The sequence below is a fragment of the Alosa alosa genome, chromosome 16 (assembly GCF_017589495.1).
Source record: "Alosa alosa isolate M-15738 ecotype Scorff River chromosome 16, AALO_Geno_1.1, whole genome shotgun sequence".
NCBI lineage: Eukaryota > Metazoa > Chordata > Actinopteri > Clupeiformes > Clupeidae > Alosa > Alosa alosa.
Window position 1 is genome coordinate 23,286,796 of NC_063204.1, and position 20,829 is coordinate 23,307,624.

Consider the following 20,829-nt stretch of genomic DNA (forward strand, 5'->3'; position numbering starts at 1 on the left):
ACAATCACAAAAGACAGCTACCTCGCCATCCCCAGACAGGGGTCTGAAGGACGCATTACTCGCGGTGGGTTTTCTTCTCAGAGAGAACTTTTTAATGAAAGATTTGTGAGAGATTCTAAAGATTGCAAGCATTTAAAAACACTACTTTGGTTTCATTAGGTTGAAATATTTAAAAGTCAGGATATCAAGCTCTCAAATTTGTGTGAGTGTCTAACTGGTCCTTCCATTTGACTTCATGTGGTCTTTCTCTAAATTTACCATCACATCTGCAGTCATTTTTAAATCTTGTCTTTTTTATTTCCCTAAAATGTCATCAACCCAGTTTGATACCGTTGTCCTCCTGGTCAGTCTCAGGGTCCGCGGGTCTACACCATCTGCGTCCCTCAGCAGTGCCAGTGCCAGTCTGAGTGGTTGCCCCTGCACTACGGGCAGATATATGGGGTAATAAGGAGAGCAGAGGGGAGTGTGGAGGGGGGTGGGGTGGCTAGGAGGGAGCGGCTGACTTTTATTTCCTGTACTGGCTTGCATCCAGGCAAAATGATGGGGCCACTGCCTTTGCCACTGAATTGAAAGGCGAGTAGCCTCCCGTAAAATGCACGACTTATACAGTCCTACCGTGTCGCACCTATGATTAAACAGGTCCTCTGACACTGGCTGTGTTTGTGTGTGTACGTGTGTGTGTGTGTGTGTGTGTGTGTGTGTGTGTGTGTGTGTGTGTGTGTGTTTGTGTACACACATCATTTAAAAATGCTACTAAGCGTCTTGACTTGAATAATCATTATTAGCTTCAGCATGGCTCCTAGATGTGAGATCAAAGAATGCTTTACAAACACAGGAGAGCTGGAAGGCATATCTGCATGTGGAATAACTATGAGGGTGCAGTGATATTTGGTAGCCTTTCACAGAGTCCAAATCTTCAAAAATGTCTAGGACTACCATCATAAAATGTAGAAATCTTATTCACCTTCAACTTCAACCTTTAAATCCCAACCAATCTGACCACTCTCGCTGAGTATAAAATATGTGGTGAAGCATTATGAATGAACGGTTCAACAAAAGAAAATGGCCCCACTTGGTCAGGATCCATCTAGGGAATGGTTCCATTCCGATCCAGGGGAGCAGCCCTGACCACCACATTAGCTCTGCATTAGAAGTAGCCATTAGGGGACGGCTCGTCCTCACAAGTAATTTGCCATCGAAAAAATAGTGCCACGATACGCAATAGCCTGAGAAAGTCCAATGAGCCGCATCAGACTCTATTATCCTCTAATAGCAGCCGCATCACCTCCTGTCGGGCCTAATACAAGACGGGCCCTTCCTTCTCTTCTGCACTGATCACAATCTCCATTTGTTTTTCCTGTTAATAAATAAAAAAAGAAAACATCTTTGTGTAGCTAAGAGCTAGTACTGTCTTTAGCGTGACCCTATGAGGAAGGCAGGGGAGACGGAGTGACACATGCCTTCACTGCAAATGTCAGTGCAGCAGTGTGTAGGGGAGGAGGGTGACACTTAACGGTATATGAGCGAACAAAAGGTGACAACTGACACGGATTTGGACGGCGGTGGGGTGGAGCGGAGGAACTTCTAACAGCTCGGCTTTGGCCTTTCTAAGCGAACGCAGCCACTCGCGCAGTTGCGGATGTCTGGCGGCTGATTAACAGTCATGGACCTTTGCACTCTGCAGACACTCGCCGGCACTAAAAACACGTCTCTGACCTCCGGGAGACAGCTCCTGGTCACCTCTGTTTTAGCTGGCGACTCCATCCATCAAAGCTTTCCCTATGCGCATGTGTCTGACATACAAATAACTATCACGATCAAATGTAACCCCAGCAAATGGCATCTATGTGGCAGTTTTGCTGAGGTTAGTTGCTATTAAATATAGATGGCATACAGGGGATGATAGAATTCAGGTTGCCGTGGCAGCCGCGCACAGAGCTTGCCTGGGCCACGCAAGGCTGCAGATGCATGACTATTATTCACTAGCAGAGAAGCTGTTAGCATGACAACCAAAGGCCCCTTAAAATGATGGGTGAGCTCTGCGGAGCACAGATGCCCGCAGTTCAATTCTGTTCCAGTGCAGTTTTGCTGGGGTTCGCTGTCACGGAAATATATCTACAGCTAATTTAGGGAAACAATGCACGTGCTGCACCCACAGCAAGTTTCAGCAGTGTTGCTAACGCACATGTGCTCAAAAAGTACCTTAAAAAGTAACTAAAAAGTAACTGCTGAGAACTAAAAGTAAATCCATTTTTTAACTCACTTCGCATTCAAAGAATTTTGCCTGCTCCATGACGGCTCAAAGCCCTTGCTGCAGATGGTGAAATAAATCAGGCAATCAATAGGAGAGGTGATTTCTCGGATACCACTGCGACAACTGTCCCAAAGCTCATCAGTCAATTGACCCCCTGCCCCCCTCTCCACACAGTGCTGCAGATCCATTAAACAAAATGTTCTTGTCAATCTCCACGCGTGACTCTTGACATAGCCACGACAGTGGTCCAGTCTATGCTGACAGACTGGACAGGCGGGGGTTGGAAGGCTAATAAATGATGGTCAGGCTTCATCAGAAACAAGTCGATAAACCTAAGGGTTTCCGTCAGTGTTGTGATAAATGAAATGAGCTGAACTGAATCGAAGAGTCATTCTTTTTACCCACAAGTAAAACTAAAGCCCACAGAGCACAAGTTGCTGTGACAGTGAGAAACGACCGTCACCAGACAAGGGATTCTCAACGGAAGCTCATGAGAACGCCCATTTGTTTTTAAACATTTATTGAGAAGGTCTACTGAAACAGTGATACAGTGCCCAGCAACAAAAAGAACAAGCGGTTCAACTTAGTTCTGAAAAGTCAAATGTACTGAGCCAGAGAAAATGTGGGAAAAATCTAATTTTCTCATGTATTTTCAGCCATTTTAAAATAAGAGATGATAAATGTGTTTGTTTCTGTGAGTGTACAGTATAATTGGGTTAATATGGGTACACTGCAACTATCAAGATCTGCATTCACAATATATTAAATGACGTTTGCAGGTACAGGCTGCAATTCTAATCTTCTATATGTTCGTTTTTAAAGTCGGCATCGTCCTGTAGTTGTAGTTATAAACATTTCAAGATGGAGCTTTAGGAGGGGTGTAATATTAATGAGTGTTCAGCTAAAATATCAACAACCTTTGGCGAATTAAAAGCATATTCTATCCATGTTAGGCTACAGCTCTACCTAAGGACACTTGTAGATCGGCCTCATATGCTGGAAGAGTACATCTGCGCAGTCTCAAAGACCTTCAGACCACATTGTCAGTCACCACCTCCACTTATGGGGCACTTCTGTGTGATTCAAATGTAGTCACGCACAAACGCACCACTCAAACTCCAATCCCCAGCTTGGAGGCCACTAAGGCACAACCATGTAATACAACTTCTATTACATACAACCTCCTTCCCATCTCACCTCGGTAATCTCACCACAGCTGAATGGGGGTGGGGTGGGGGTGGTGAGGGGGAAGTCATTGCCAAGGCACGACGGCCCCGCAATTTCCCACGCTGATGACACATCTCCTTTTAAAGGCAGTGCGGGTGAGAGAGGAGAACGGGGGGTGGGGGGTGGATGTTCCGAGTGTGGGGTGTCTAGGGCCTATGCGAACGGGCAAGTGGAAGGCAGTCTGGCCGGCCGTGTAGCTGGATTAAACGGCAGGCACGGTCGAGTGAAAGACAAATGAGGCATGGTTTCCATTTAGTGACGGGCAATTACCCCGTGGGAGATAATGCAGCAGCACACAGGGGTCAGCCAGGGTCCAGCTTTTTCGGCGGGCGGCCGCTGCTATTACTACAGAAGGAGAGCTGAAGAGAGAGGGAGAGAGAGAGAGCGAGACTGCATGGTGCTGCGAGAGAGCGAAAGGGAAATGACGATGGACTCGCCAGGGGTCATCGGTCAGCCAGGAGAAGGCACCAATTAACGAGGCGGGACAGCTTTGCCCCAGCAGAGCCACTGTTTCCATTATGTAACAGTTCTTTTGAGCAGATTGAGTAAAATCAGGCTGGGACAAAGGGATGGATGGAGAGAAGAGGAAGAAAAAAATAATAAGTTCTGCAAATGGCTATAAACGCAAAATGAAGACTTGCCATTAAAAGTTAATTTAGACATACAGTGCAGCCCCCTGGCTTAGCAGGAACTGACATTCCAGCTAATGTTTCCAGGGGGTATGTTGTCTCCCTGTCTAACAGGTGTTATTGCATTTCCCTGTCTGGCTACCTTCAATGATCTAATTAAAATAATATTATGCTAGAAGACAAAAGCTGATTACCATCAGCACTAAGAGATATAAAAGAGGAAGCAAAAGTATTCTTATGCCATGTCCGCCTTCTGGAACAATTTTTACTAGTCTTTTGGTGTGTGTGTGTGTGTGTGTGTGTGTTTGTGTGTCTGTGTGTGTGTCTGTCCAAGCTCCGCCATGCCGTTTTATATCAAACCAAACTCTGCCTTGCCGTTCAATGGATTCCTCTGCCAGAGACAGAATTGATGCAGATGAATGCTGGGTCATCTGTTGTCTAGAGGAGGAGAAAGGTATTTTGTGCATATTCCACCAGTAGGCATCAGCTATGCCCAGCAGATGACACATGTACTGTTCTACTGAGACTTTTTTTGACCTTAGCATTTTTAAAGCAAAAAAACTTCATTCAATTATATGGCTGAGGCCATAGTCTCTTTCGCAATGCACATTAAACTGAGATTGAGGTTAGCCAAGGAAGTTATATTTACCAGAGAGGAAAGGAAAACTTTGATGGTTTTCTTTACTGTATCTTTCAAAGCCAAACACTGCTCTCGCTTAGAAAGAAAGAGCATGACACTTACTGAAATAAAAAAATTAAAAATTCTAATAAAAAAATAGACTTCATTGAAACATTCAAAACAAACAGAGGGTGGGAAAATGAACAGAATGAAACGGGGGCTCTCATCAAAACCAGATGAAAATAAGAAGGCAAGGTCTTTCACCAAGGTCAGCCCGCTGAAATGGCATTAGATGAATGCCAGCAGAAGGTTAACGAGAGATTTGAAAATGCCAATGAAAACCCACAGATGAATGTCACACATTCTGACCACATTCTGTTGACGAAGGCTATGCTCACAGTCGCTAGAGCCTACAGTAATGGAATTTTTTTAAATGTTTGTTTATGGATTGACAAAACTAGGCATGTGATATGTGGCTATAAGGCTTGCTATATTTTTTTGTTTGCTTTTTCAAAAATGCTTATGGAGTAAGCATGGCTGACGCTCAGATATTTAAATGTGCAAATGCAAGGAGTATTCTAAGGAGATTGTAAGGAGATTCTACTCTGGTCCATGAGTAGAGGAAAGCTTTCTCAGAAGACATCTGTCCTTTCTATTCTGAAGCCTCTTTGATGTGTAAATATGAGAATGATAGAGCGATGATATCCACAGAGCCACACATACCTTTGAATGCTATGCTATGAAGACAATTCATAAAACTCACAACCAACACAGGCTAGTGTTTTAATGAATACTTAATACAATACAGCATTTTTGTACATTTTCACCTATTTTGATCTTAATATTTATGTAGCGCTACCATTTGCATGTGCCAGAATATAAATTTATAAAAGCACACCGACAAACATCTGTGCAGGTCTGACTGAAAATCCCCCTTGTGGCCTGGCTTGAATGGATTTTCAATCTACCTTGTTTTCAAACCTACATGTGCGTTTTATTGATACATTATCAAAAAAACAGTACACACTCAATTAATCTATTATTTGATTTAAAAGTTGACAGTTGTAATCCAAAGGTCCTTAAATGGTGAAATGTCCATTTTCCTTTGTAAGCCCCAAGTGGGGCTTCAGTTAGGAGAGAACTGGAGTATGGATCTTTTTTTGGCTTTAACCTAGATGGTTACTGAATATATCTCATAACCCAACACAGACAAAGACATATCTGCACGCACGCATGCACACACACACACACACACACACACACACACACACACACACAGCTACACAGCACATTACAACTCAACACAGTGCATAGTGGGGGCCTGCGTGTGACAGTAGAGGCCTAATGAGCACAGCAGTAGGAAATGATCATTAATGCACAGCACTGCTGCAATTTTCCACACCACAGCACAGGCCTCCTGCAGAACAACTCTTCTGTTGTCAGTTATACTCCTTCATTTCTTATTTGATCTATCTCACCCAATTCAGATGAGTCTACTAATTGGGTAGGGGTGGACTTCTGGTAATCATATTCTGTTGAGCTTTAATACTAATATCAAACTAATATCATACAGTAAGCACTGTTAGTATCTCTTGATAGTGCTGACACAAGCTATCAGGAACATGGCTTCCTCCAGTGGTAGCAGAATTAAATAACAGCCAGGCAAGATTGGTTATTGGTTGGGGGGATTGTTCATGTGTTATTACAGCTGGACTTGTAGCTTAAAAGCACTTTATGTACAGGGAGTTACGCTTACTCCAATTTGAGGGCCTACTCTAAAAGTGGAAGTGTATAGTCTCTATTTTGTTTCTCTTCATCACACACACACACACACAGACACACGTGTTCTCTCTATCTCTCTCACACACACACACACACACAGGTGCTGATTTGTAAATGAGAGCCTCGGAGGCAAACACCCCCCCCCCTCTCATCTCTGAAGCATGCTGCCAAATTAGCATCTAATTACAGTACATGTGGCAATATTTGTTACGTGAACTCTGGTCCTCTCTAGACTCTCAACATGGCATCTGTGAACCTCAGCCAGAGATATAAATTAGCTTCCAAAACAAATGTATCCGCGGCACACACACACACACACACACACACACACACACACACACACGAACACACAGTGATGAAGGCAGAGAACACTGGGAAGAACTATCTCCATTAAGTGTCTTAATTTTCATAATCCAACCTCCAAACAAACCAGTGTTGTGGGAAGAAGTTATGAGTTATGAGCCAAAAAAGCATGCAACCCAACCAATCCCACCCAACCCATGACTAACAGCTTAACAGCAGCCACTAAGTGCTTGATATTTATAGCACTTCAGATAAATCAGTGGCATCCCCGTCTCTAGCCCAATGAAACACAGTTACAGACAATCCTGAGGTTAAGGGTTGGGATCCTCAAAGTGCAGAAGTATTGCAGGAAATATCCTCCCTTCTCTGCACTAAGCTGCCCTGCATAAAAGCCTCTGCTAGATGACAAAAAAATGTAAATGTGAAATAAATTAATGAACACACACTCCTCCAGGTCCCTCCAAGCCCACCGGTCTAATCAATCCTGGCCAAAGTTAACTGGCCACGCACGGCTTGCTGCACTGTAATCGAATCTAATAACTTAGCATGAAACGGGGCATATTTCTCAACAGTAATCACAATGATAGCAAATGGAACAATACATGCTTAATTTATAGCAACACACAGGCTGCCACATTATGTTAGTAAGGGCTTGCTGCAGCCATTACATTCATTCATAATAAATACATGCTTAATACGTGCCTCTATGGACCGCTGGGAGCAGGAAACCACAGGAGGAGGCAAAAAGCTGCAATGAAATATTCATCCATTGTAAACTCATTATATTATTTTTTTGCTCTGCTTTCCTTTGCTCCAGTCCAGAACGGTAGCGCCTGGCTAAGCAGTGATTGATTGCTCTGGACTGGGGAGAATGTGCAACAGACAGGAACAGGGGAAGGAAGGAGCAGGGGGAGCAGGCCGCTGAATGTGTCGGGTCCTTTTTAGCCGGGGACAATATTCTACTATCACAGAAAAAGAACACACACACAAAGAAAAAGAGAGAGAGATAGGGAGAGAGAGAGAAATAAATGCAGATTTCCAATTTCAATACTGCACTTTCAATAGGGATATATCGCAATAAATACAGATTTAATGTATTATTTTATATCCTGATATAAAAAAGATTTTACTGAATGTCTGATATTTAGCCTGTGACAGCACACTGTATGCAGATTAACCTATAGCCTAGGCCTACTATATATAATTACAACTCTACCTCTTTAATTCAGCTGACTGGTTGAAGCCTGAAAATCATCTTATCATAGTCTACTGATTGGACTGTTCAGTTTCCCCGTGTGTGTTTGAGTTTCAAGGTAATACTTGTTCTCCTTGGGACAGGCCCTTTTGGGAAACGTTTTGGTATTGAGATGATCAGTCAACTTGAATGCAAGAGTTTTACAAATATGTGCAGCATGCTAATGATGCTAAGCGGATTTAATAGTAATTTAGCTAGTCTCTTCTATGCGTCCTTGCTTTCACTAATGTGAATGTTTTATTTGGATTGTGTTGGCGGAGCCGCGCGTGTTCATTGAGCAGGAGAGGGAGGGAGAGTGAGAGAGCGGGGCAAGGAGAGGGGGTTCACTCCTATACTGATTGGTAAAGTTGAACACATAGTCTACAATGAAAGCAACAAGAGGTATGGAATTATTATGTATTTATTTATTTTTGGACAACGAAGGCTACCGGTAAGTAAAGCGGGAGTGTGTTGCTTATACAGCCGCGTAAGCTGCAAAGCACTTGAAACACTAGAAAGAGTGTGTCGCGGTTCTGCCTTTTCACACCGCGACACAGTATCGTGGATATGAGTGTCGCGATTTCGGTTTCGAATCGCATATCGTTACAGCCCTACCATCTACTGTATGTGTGCAAGTCATGATAACCCATTCTCCATATCTGCTCCTTCTTCGTTAACACATGTGCAAATATGCCCCATCAAATGTAACATCCATGCACCTCACATGCCTGGAAACAAAAAAGAGAGAGAAAGAAAGAAATTCCTGGGGGAGTATCATATTGATTGGTCTAATAGCAGTTCAAGAAGATGGCTTGAATTATCCAAGTAGATAAAGACCAGATTTAATTAGCCAACAGAATGCTGCACAAATGGATGAGCAGTTCCCATTCACATGTTCTTGTGTGTGTGTGTGCGTGTGTGTGTGTGTGTATGTGTATGTGTGTGTGTATGTGTGCGTGCGTCTTATCTGTGCAGTGTTTGCTTCTGAGATAATACCTTGGTAAACACACCATTCATGCACACAATACTTGCAGGTAAATAAGGATTTAGTAATCAATAGAACTTTCCAGGACTAGATGTTTATCAGAACTCTTCTAATGTTGGTAGGTATATGGGTGAAAGACAATGGATCTTAAGAATGTGTGTGTGGCTTATGTGTGATTATGCAAGCAGCCTAGTATGATTATGTTTGAGAGAAGGTCTGTGGTGTGTATGAGTACAATGCATTTTTGTTCTCGTTCTTGTGTTTGTGTGTGTGTGTGTGTGTGTTTGTGAGTGTGTGTGTGTGTGTGTGTGTGTGTGTGTCTGTGTGTGTCTGTGTGTGTGTGTGTGTGTGTCTAAACGGTACATGGCCATTGAGAGAAACGTTAAGGGTGATGGATTCGGCAGAAGCCTAATGAAACCCCACCAATGCGGGGATCAGGCTTTGAGAAAAGGTGTCCCCCATAAAGGTCGCTATAAATCACATATCCGCCTGCCTAACTCTAAACCACACACTCACACACTCAAACACACACCTTTTTAGACCCATCTACCTCTCAGAATCCTCCAACAGTCCAACTTCAATCAAATAAAACTCAGACATGGATCTGGAAGTAAACTCAGATGGACATTTTGCTTTAGAAGATAAGATCTAAGATGACATTCTAATAATGTGTACTGAAACCATAAGAGAGAGAGGAAGGTTTGTTGACAACTAAAGCCATTTCTGTTTATTATAGATTTTGTTGGGTTTTTAATAATACTATTTATCTTTTCTCCTCTCTTTTGTCTGTCTTTTTCCTTTACTTTCTGACTCCCTCCTCTCATCGGTGGTACAGTACGAGGACCAGTTAACCTAGATCTGGCCCTTCAACAGCATTCACACTCCTAGGGAGGCAAGCAGCCATCAGCTGTCAGGGAGAGTGTGTGTGTGTGTGTGTGTGGTGTGGAGAGCGGAGAGAGTAGAGGCGCGTGCAGCGTGACAACTCAGATGAGTCACGTCTCCTGAGGACAGAAATCTCAGCTTCTGCTTCCTGAAAGCTTCAGCCTCCTTCGAGCCCTCCAACATCCCCCCCCCCCCCAGGGCAATAGAGGTGACATAACCTGTCCTGTCACCGTTTACCACGCTCAAAACAGGCTTGTCATGAGAACTAAGCTACTTGTCCCTGTACTGGGAGAGATGCCCACTCCACATTCAGCCTAGATATTTCCTTATTTACATGTATGTATTATTGCAAAATGAGTCATTTGTGGTCAAAGCCCATAGAAAATATTGTCTGTAGAGCACTAGAATGTGAATCAAGCCCAGCCTTTAAAACATGTCTCCATGAAAGCACTGCAGTATTGTAACTGACAAGAGAATATTCTGCATGATGACCACCCTCACTCTCTGCTAAAAAGAAGGAATCTTTGGTGAATCGATATCAACAGACAAAGCCAACGTGTAGCCAAAGTAATCCCTTCAACACACACACACACACACACACACACACACACATCACCACTCCAGCCACTTCACATTTCCTGTAAAAGCCATGGATAAAATTTAAGAAATCATTTTTCATTTATTTGGAAATGTGAAAATATCTTTTAATTGCGTTTGTGGCAAATTAGCCAAGGCATTAATTGAAATAGAATATATTGGCATACATTTGTACCATCTGGTTATGCTGTCATTAAATTCAAAACAAATAAACAATAATGTAATATAACTAAAAGTGTATATATTCCTACTTAACTTTGTTTAACACATCTGCCAGTAACACTAAGAAGCACAGATGCATATTCATCCACATAAACATTTATGCATCATTAACCAAGTGCAGCAAACACAACAACATCAAACTGAGTGTAAGCTGCTGACCCAATTACAAAAGTTTTCTGGGCCTTGTTAACTTGATATTTTAAAAAAAGCAGCTCTACGCAGAAACTTCATGCAGAAAGCCTTTATCTTTCATCTCTCCTTTTTCTCTATTTTCAAAAGCCACACTCTTCAGTAAGGACCCGGAAGCCCCTGTGGAGAGTTGAAGCTGGCTGACTGGCTGGCTGGTTGGTTGTCCAGCACGTGTGAGCGCTAAGTGCTCGTGCGGATCCCCACTGTGCAGGGCTTTCCCTGTTATTACAATTAGGGGTGCCCAGCGTGAGGTCCTGGACCGCGCTAAGTTTAGCCTGGGCCCCCGGTGGAGCAGAACAACCTTCAGCAGGGAACAACATCCCCTACCAGTGCTGCTCCTCCATCGCTGTCCAGATGCAGGATGTCAATACGGGGAAGGAGGGGAGTGGAGGTTCACAAAGAGGATGATGGGGAGGTGTCAAAATGGAGAACTCCATTTTGGTTGTTGTTGTTTGTTGTTGTTGACAATGTCGTTCTTTGTGTTATTCATGACCAGATGTGGAAAGTTATTCCCTCTGGATGTTTACCTTATCTGTAAATAAAAACATCTGTTCCATGAGTAAATGCAAATTTAAAGGTAAGGCAAAAATCCTTGGGCACACACACAGCATGTGCTCCTGTGTAGTCTGGTACCTGACCTTGGTGGTGGGGGAAGGGTTGTGCAAACTGCCCTTATTTTCACTTCCTCGTGACACCCATCTGCGTCACCTTCCAAAGTGACTCTGGTTTGTCCACATATCAGCTAGCAACTAATCTTAGCAATCGATATCGCGCTCAACTAAACGCCCGGTGATTAAGAACCATCAATAATTCTTCGGAAACTGCATGTGTTTAAGGCAGCCTTCAACCCAGTGAACTGTTGTAAAGGGAAAACATTTCTCAGTAAAAGCAAGAATAGACCGTATGGTTTGTGTGTGTGTGTGTGTGTGTGTGTGTGTGTTTATGTGTGTCCAATACAGCATGTGTGTCGTTCTTGTGAATGGTACATAATAAGTGCACCTCTGACATTGGCTTCCTCCAACAGCAATTTTGAGATTAACAAGAGCAGACATGGCTCTCAGCTGGGTGTGGCTGCATTTACACCTGAAAATTGCAGCTCACTCCCGTCTCAGCTGCTGGTGCTGATGCTGCTACAGTGGCCAAGCATCACACAGTGGAGGTTAAAGTGCATCTGGAATCCAGCTGCTTCGGGGGGCCACAGGACACTCCAGCCCTCTTCCATTTACCTCCTCCAGTGCAGAAAGATTGGTCACACCGAGATTAAATGTTCCCCAGGACTAATGGAGTTATACTCTTTTACTGCAGTGGAGTTGCTTGCAAGAGTGAAAGAGCAAATCGAATCGCTCACAAAGGGAGTGATGAGGGGCAGGTAAGTCCCAACGTTAACTCCACACCTCCACACTTTGAACTGTTCACTGGTGTGAGGAGTCTGCTCTTTAACCTGCAGAGTGTTTCAAAGTCTGAGGGTTACACCAGAACAACCTCAAAGAAAAGCTAAAAGATCTTCACCAAAATGGCCAAACACACACACACACACTCGCTCTCATATACGCACTCATATACACACACACTGTGCACTCACAACCTACTTTCACAGAGACCTGATTCTAGCAGCTGTGCTCCTGATTGCCTGTGTGTTTAAACCACAGCTGTGCATGGAGCTGAGGGGCACATTGAGATGCAGAGAGACAATCAGATGCCTTTGTTACTCACAAGAGCCATTCATGGAAAAGCTGACCATGCTACACTTCAGTCTGCTGACAAAGCAATAATGGAATGCATGGCATTTTTGGAAGATTAATTATGTTCACTACATGTCAAATAATTGCTTACAAGAGTGAACTGAACTATATGCCTTTACCTTAGGCTCTCACCCCATGTGTTACTGCCTCTGGTGAATTAGCTCCCATAGTCAGATCAATAGTGGCCTAATCATTCATGATGTTATCTACAACAACAAGATTGGACACAACCCAGTTGATCATATCTTTTAGTTTAGACATCCGTTCCAATGGAGAATACATGGTAGACTGTATTACTGTGCACTGGTAGCTTAAGTAAAGTTAAATGTCAATTCTTTAAGTTCAACTCGCTAATGTTAAAAGTCAGTGTAGGCTGCTATTTGACCAGCTCACCTAGAGCCCTCTGTGGACACACCAACGGGAGCTGTAATATTCTAAGATTGTCCGCTTTAGGCGTGGTAAATAATTAATGTTCCCTCTCCAAGCACTAACCAGCATGGCACAGAAAAGGTCAGACCTACCCTCAATGCCTAATAGCGAAGCGAAAATGAAACATCCGAGGGTGATATCATTAAATCATTCCAATTGCAATGGGGGAAGTTGCGAAGTTTCGAGTTAAATGGATGGAACAGTTTGCCCATGCTGCGGTTAAAATGTAGCTTTTTGATAAGAGGAGCAAGCGGTGCGTGTTCTTTTTGAGCACATTTGTCGAAAAATATGCAAGAGGATGCAATACATATTCTAGTTAATCTATTTATCTTATCCTTCACATCATTTGCGCTCGTTTCGTGACTAACCGACAAACATGTTTGAGGTGTTGGTAGGCTACAAGAAAATAAACGCAGGTACTAACAAACCCAAATTACAAAGCTATTTGGTCTTAGTTTACTCGTGATCTTAAAGATTTGAGCTGTGTATGAGGTCTGAGTGTTTTGCAACATTGCACAATAGTTCGCTCTTACCATCACGTTGCCCTGCATCTTCGCAGTTTCAATCAAATTCTTCTCTCTCATCTTTGTGTCGTTCCACGGGTAGTGTCTTAGAGTGGATCCGATGTATCACAAGTCTTTGGAATAAATGTCCTGTGTTTCTGTCACTGCCAGTTCCGCTCGTTCCACTGTCTTCTTCGCTAGTTCGGCTTGTTCAGGTTTTCACTCAGCATTGATCTGACTCCTCCTGTGCGCGGTGTCCTAAGTACATCCTGTTGATTGATAACAGTCGTTGGACGTGCTCTTCGTCCCTATGTGCGCATGTTACCGACCTACTGCGAATGGTAGCAGTTTGTGGTTTGCGAGTTTGTGCGTACGATGTGGCCGTTTTCTGATGCTCGAGGGGGGGCATATGGCTGTATAGTAAATCAAATTAAAGGGGACCAGGGAGCCCACAGAGTCCACAGACTGCTAAGTCCGCCGCGGAGACTTGACAGTCAGAGCGTGTTGTGCGCGCAGTCGGTTGAATGTAGATAATCATTCATTTTGCTGTGGAGTAGCCTACACGTTACTTCGGCCAGAGGAGCCGCAACAGCCTAGCTTTGCTGAATAGCTTTAGAGATATTCACCAAACCAGGGCAGTGACAATGAGGGTATTACTGAGAGAACACTTAATATATCTCTTCTTATTCTTCAACGAGGAATTCTGTAAAAAAATAATTCATGTACCCTACGTCTGCCAGGGTGTATGAACGTTTCATTTATCTTTTTTTTTGCACAACAGCATAGATGTGCAGTGCGTTTTAGTTCATTCTTGTATTACAAATAATATGTGTTTAAATTACAAATAATATATGCTTAGAACCGTTTTATTATGACACATTCTGGAAACAGGTATTAAAGTCAGGCTTTCTGAACACACACAGTTTGTTTCCCTGGCCTGAATCAGAATAAACATCAGCTACAACATGGCTCCACTTTTCCCAGTATATCTCTTGCTCTCTGCATTTCCCCGGCAGTGCCACTCTACCTACACCGCTGCCAAACCACAGAGGGACCCACCCAGTGGGCAGCCTATCAAAGGCTGCAGAGCTGTCAAACAGCCCATGGCTGGGCAACTCATCTCTGCCAATATCCCCCCCTCCCTTTTTTCGGAGGGGGTGGTTGGGGGTGATGGGTGGCTGGGTGGTGGGTTGGTGGTGGTTGTTAGAGCTGAGTCCTTTCTGTGTGCCTCTAGACGCCTGGTGAGCCAGCAAGACACTAGCAATATGCCTGGCCTTGTGCCTAAGGCAGAAGCAGCCATTTCTTTTCCTCATCCCTTCTACTGTGCGTGTGTGTGTGTGTGTGTGTGAGCATTAGCAAGCAATCAACAAAGACACCCCCACACACACATTGAGAGAGCCAAATCATAATTGCTGATGAAGAACCAATTGTCTGTCCCTTGTCCGATTTGGCCCATTGTAAATCAGTGTGCAGGGTTATCTTTGGACAAGTGGCCAAAGAGATGGACAAAGCCATCAAGCAAGCTGTGCGGGGGTCCTCTGTGGTTTTAATTGTACTAAAGAAAAGGGGTAACCATGTTGGCCACCTGTTTACAGCAGCCCCAGTCACACAGGGCCCAGCGGCGTCTCCTCGCACCTCTCTCCACTCGCACACCATGTCCTCGTCTACGGAGCGTATGGTTCCTGACCGCCTGCTGTGTGAAGAAAACACTCACTCATCCACCGGAAGAACACACTTAGGCCCCTCACTCTTCCGATCAATTCCCCCCAGAGGACCCAGCCAATGGCAAGCCACCACCAGCCTGAAGGGGACCGACTAAACTCATCCTGCTGTGCAGTGGAAAGCTCGAGAAGCAGTACCACAAAGCGTAGCTACAGCCCACCATATGGAGTCTTAATGTCAATCAAAGCGCAGAAGGACGAGGCCCATCGTACAAATTGAATGTCATGCTCTAAAACACTAAAAATGTGCCGGTGTGCAACTGAAGAACTTTGCTGAAAGTCTAGGGACATGCTGACGGGCCCATGTTGTGCATCATGTCATAAACCACTAATATGCAACTAATTTGTTGTTAGTGCTGGCAGGTCAGAATTGTCACCATGCCCAAGAGGGACTTTTTCGTTTTTTGACAATAGCAGAAGAATTATACTGCTGGGGTTGTGGGAGGAAGTGTGCTAATTACTTTCTGTTTTTCCTCTCTGAGCACCTACAAACATGTCTAATTACTTTTTAATTACTCGGGCATGAAAAATGTGAAGCACGCAGCCTAACAGCCAGACATATCTCCATTCTTAAACTATTACTACTTTCACTATTACCATTTCTTCCTCCCCAAAAAAATGTCGCCCACAGACTTTAAACCGCTGTAATTCCACCTCATAGGCACGGCCGGCGGGCTGCAAACTTTGTGTGGCGCTGAGATATTCAATCGCCCATCTCGCTCACCCATCTCCGACGTCTCGGAGGGAGGCCTGGCAGCTGTCTGCAGTTCAAAGTCAAGCAGGAAATGGCGGGTGATGGATATGTGTGTGTGTGTGTGTGTGTGTGTGTGTGTGTGTGTGTGTGTGTGTGTGGCTGACTGGCTGGCTTGCTGGCTGGCCTGGCTCAGGGGAGAGTCTGTGACCGGCTGACTGAAGATGGCAGTGGCAGCAGCGCGCAGCCTCCACGGGGACCACCGCCACACACCTCACAGGGAGAAGATCTGCCATGTGTGAAAACACCAACAACCCCACACGCTGATAGTGACAGTGTGTTTATGTGTGATGGCGGAGGGGCTCTAAAGGGATGTGTGGTGTTGAGTTTACCTGATACTGGATTGTGTGTGTTTGTGTGTGTGTGTGTGTGTGTGTGTGTGTGTGTGTGTGTGTGTGTGTGTATGGTTCTTTATCCATTTGCGGGTCTCTGTGCAACGACATAAAAAGCAAAAAATGCAATAACCCTTCAAAGCTGCACGCCTATTGGATGGAATATGTAATCTAAATTCTAACGTTTATAAAGAAAAAAATAATGGATTTGTCATGATATCCTGCGGGGGGATCACAGACAGAAGTCATTGTGGTCACAGCAATTATTCCACACAATATACTGAACGGTGTCACTATGCCGTAAAATCAATGGCTTCATTTTCAACAGAAGTACTCTATATGCCGGCAGCCTTTCCTCACGAGGCGGTCCTACCCTTCAGAAAAAGCACTGGGGTCACCTCCCAAAGTTGGGCCTGGTGCATTATGGCATTTGGGAGGCTTTTCAAAGATAAAAAAAATGAAATGAAAAGATAAATAAATAGAGAGCAACAATGGAAATCAAATCCTTTTGGGCAGACCTATTGATTTGAATAGCATAGGAAAGTTGTTTATCTCCGTTTTTTTAATGAAAAGGCATTTCGCTGGCCTCACAGGCAAACATCAGAAAATGCATCAAACAAACCAATGAGTCAGTCTGTTTCAAAAGAGGCCTTCATCACTGGCTCCTGAGAACTGAGGTATTTTGATGGGGGGAAAAAGGCTTTTTGGCTCCAGAACCCCGAGGTTTGTGGATTCCATTTGAGCAAAAAAAAAAACTACCACTCTAAAAATCACAGCTGTACATCTCTGAACTAAAAGTTGGCCTTGTTATCTACTACCCCACATCTATCCCCACACCCCCACCACGAACGACACCACACCCGCTAGCACCATGTCCGACCAGGAATACGGTTAAATTCAGATCAATGGCAGGACTATGACCCTCACAAGGGTCAAGCTTAAAAAACGCAAAACTTTCTGTGTAATCCCATGAGCAGCGGGCATATCTGCAAGAGTCTCGTCCGTCCACCCGCCGTTGCCCTTCAATGCCCTGCCCGGTCGGGGTCTGAGATAATTGCTATCACTAATGAATTCCTCGGTAGATGAATGGCACAGGGATGTGTGATATCTGCATTAATCACGCAGGGAGTCCAACGCTGGCGATTAGCAGTCCATTAGCCTTTCAATAAAAACACAATGAGAGTGAATCCGGAGATTATGCTTTCAATTTGCAGCACACGCGCACACCAAGGGAGGTGGGGGTGGAAAGAGGCGACCTGGGGGGGGGGGGTCTTGAGAGGGTCGCTCGCCATCATGGTGTCGCTTAAAAGATATGGTGCGGATAGGAAAGCAGACGCAAGGGGGACAATCATGATTTACTCGTGGTAGTGGCGTCGCTCGCTGCGCTGCGGCGGGATTCTCGTGTTTGCCATTAGTTTAAGAGCTAAGACTCGGCTCTCCCCGGAGCCGCGGTGTGCCACGTCTGAATATTAATTGCGCAGTTGCCACGAACAGCAGGCGTCTGTCAAGTGCCCAGATCAAATACATCACCTTAACCTGCTTTGCTCTGAGGGTGAATGATGAGTTTAAGTTTTCGCAGCAGCTGTTCCTTACACCTCGCCCAGGAAATTGAAGTTGGTTAGTTGATGCAGGAGGGGAAATGGTGGTGACTACTGACGGCGAATATCACTAGGAGTTTGGGAAAGTTTAGACTTGGTTCTGCCATGTCTACTATGCACCAGATGTGGAAATGACTAAATCCGAGATACGGTCAAGGCTGATCCTCTAAAACACTATTTCATTTCAAATCTAACTGCAACAATATCAAGGTTTCTTGGCCTGTCAAAATATAATGGAAGGCTCTTGAGCCCAGGCACACATCAAAGACAGACAGACAGACACACACACACACACACACACAACTAAGTCTACAAGGACAGATTCACCTCAAGTGCTCTGATGTGATTTCAAAATGATCAACACATCCAGCTACACATCGCTCAGACATTTCCACATCCACCTGCACCTGTCAGGAGTAATGTGCACTTAATCCTCTTGTTAGTGCGCTACCAGCATCTCAAGCACCGCGGTAGTCAAGGGAAGGTGTTATCAGGCATTGAGGCATTTTGAACTGATGAAATATTTCCCCCCACAAAGACACATCACTTTTTGAAATGCCTACTTCTCTATTCCCCATAGGATAAAAACGCGGCATCACCACCGAAAATCACCTTAACTTGGTCATTTGTAAGATGAAGTAGAGGGGAGAGAATATGCTTCGCTGTCTGTTAGCAGATAGAAAAATACAACTCATATCGCAGCCCCCAAGGTGGTTTCTGGGGCAACGGAGAGGGCCATCAATCAGAGCCTGTGTGATCTCATGGCGACCGTTCGCGGAATGTAAATGAGCAGCACCTTTAGCGCGTGCTCGAGCGCCAGCATGCCACGCTTCCTCCAAAGGTCTCGTAAATAATTAAAAGTCTACCTGCGGGAGTCACGGCCAGAACGGCGCTATCAGTGTGACCATCGCTACAGAGTGTCCCCCCGAGCTAGGCTGCTCAAACAGAGAAGGGAAACAGGCTACAGACAACCAAGAATGGTCAAAAATAACTATTTTCCTCTGGAGAGAAACACACTCGTGCTGGAAAAGATACACACATACACAGACATAGTGTCAAACTGGTAGACACACACACAGACAGAGACAGACAGACAGAAAGACAGGCAGACATACACATAAACACACATACAGAATTTATGAGAAATAAAATGAGGGACAGAGAACATGGTGAAACGTGAGAGACGGATAACACGGTGATGTGGGAGAAGATAAAAAGATTGAGAGTGATAGAGAGAAAGACTTCTGTCAATATAAACAAACAAACGTATTCAGAGAGGAGATGCATGCATCTGAGGCAATCGCCAGAAAATTGCAAATTTCATGGTTTGTGGGTGATCAAAGTGTTGAATCACATCAAAGCACACATCCAAACACCCATGCTGGCAAGTGAGACCAACCATTAGCACTAACAAATGCGGTAGTGATCACTGTGTGAACACACACACACAAGAAATTGATTTCTGATACATGGGAGTGTGTGGAGGTCCAACTCTGCAGAACACATCATGCATTGGCACTTTCTGAAGCTTTATGACTGGGTGGAAATATATTGCAAGAAAAAATGAATAACTTGCTGAAGACACCGCAGTAGTCAAAGAACCAGTCTGGGAATCAACCAAACCCATTTTCCACTGGGTTTTTTTTTATCATTGTTCTGCTCTACTAATGCTTATAAGGTGAGATTTCTAAAGGGTTGTGCTCCATATAAGGTTCCTCCCTTGATCAGAATTTTTTCCTCATCCGTATCTGGCTCCAATTCTCGGTACTGCCTTTCTGTGGCATGTCTTTCATGTAAAGCAACACGAGAGAGAAACTAAACTGGATGAAACTCAAATCTCCCAAATGCCATGTCCCATTTTTATAGCAATGTCTTCAGATCTACTGTTAGAGGCCATGGAAATGTGGCTCTTCGCTTGTGTAAACATTGGGTGTTGTAAGAATGCACAAACACTTGGTCCACAGGGTGATTGTATGGCCTTGATTTCTGTCAGCATCCTGCACTGCAAACACTTTTGTAGTGAAGATTTGTAGCGCCGTTGGTAGCGTAGCTCTATATCATCATAATGGTTGCAGCTGTGTTGTTGTGTTATGTATGTTATGAAACAACTGCAATTGGGTGTATGTGTGTTTATGTGTATTTGTGTGATCATGTATAGATTTGTGTGTGGGTCTGTGTGCATGTGTGTGCTTACCAATGTGATTGCGTTTATGCATGACAGGTCCACAGAGTTATTTAAAAACCACTGACTGGAAGAACTTCAACGCTTAATCCCATAAAATCCCTTGTTTATGGCTGGGCGTTGTACATTGATTGTCGATTCAAGTGCTGACTCGTTTGCGAGCGAGTTAAACATGACACGCGACTCAGCTATAACATCCAACAAATCATCAGCATTAACATGCCGGGAGCATGTGGACACCCTGTGCAGGCTGTAGGGGGATACACAACAGTGATTCTCAATGAGTCCATAAAAGATTTGGCAACAGTTATGGGTAGGCTTAGGCTACGCCATGCAATCATGATGTCATGCATTCTAACCAAACCCCAACTGAAAAAAAAACTCCCTGAGATCAATGTACATGTATAATATTGCGGATAACACAGGGCTGTATGAAAAGAAAATGTTAAATCCATAGCATTTTATCTACAGTACAGGCAAATGCCCTGTAATTTCCTGTAGAGGCGGCTAGAGGCATGCGGTAATGTGAGGAAAGAATGCAGAAGACAGCAGTGCTGTAGAGGAAAAAAATGCCTTCATGACATAACATTTCCCACAAAATTGGGACATTATGTAAAATGTAAATAAAAACAGAATGTGATAATCTGC

The 20,829-nt window shown here is 44.2% G+C and overlaps 1 protein-coding gene across 3 annotated transcripts in view; it reads right to left on the reverse strand.

The window, feature by feature from the left end:
• The window catches only part of dpp6a (dipeptidyl-peptidase 6a), a 216,438-nt gene that overhangs the window by 182,701 nt on the left and 12,908 nt on the right, over positions 1–20,829 (reverse strand). Inside the window, exon 1 of one of the 3 annotated variants that reach the window (XM_048267224.1) lies at positions 13,628–14,079. The exons of the other annotated variants lie outside the window; for them this stretch is intronic. Coding sequence (XP_048123181.1) covers positions 13,628–13,678 — 51 coding nt within the window. The 5' untranslated portion in view covers positions 13,679–14,079. Of the gene's footprint in view, positions 1–13,627; positions 14,080–20,829 lie in introns of those variants that run through there. 3 annotated transcript variants of the gene reach the window in all.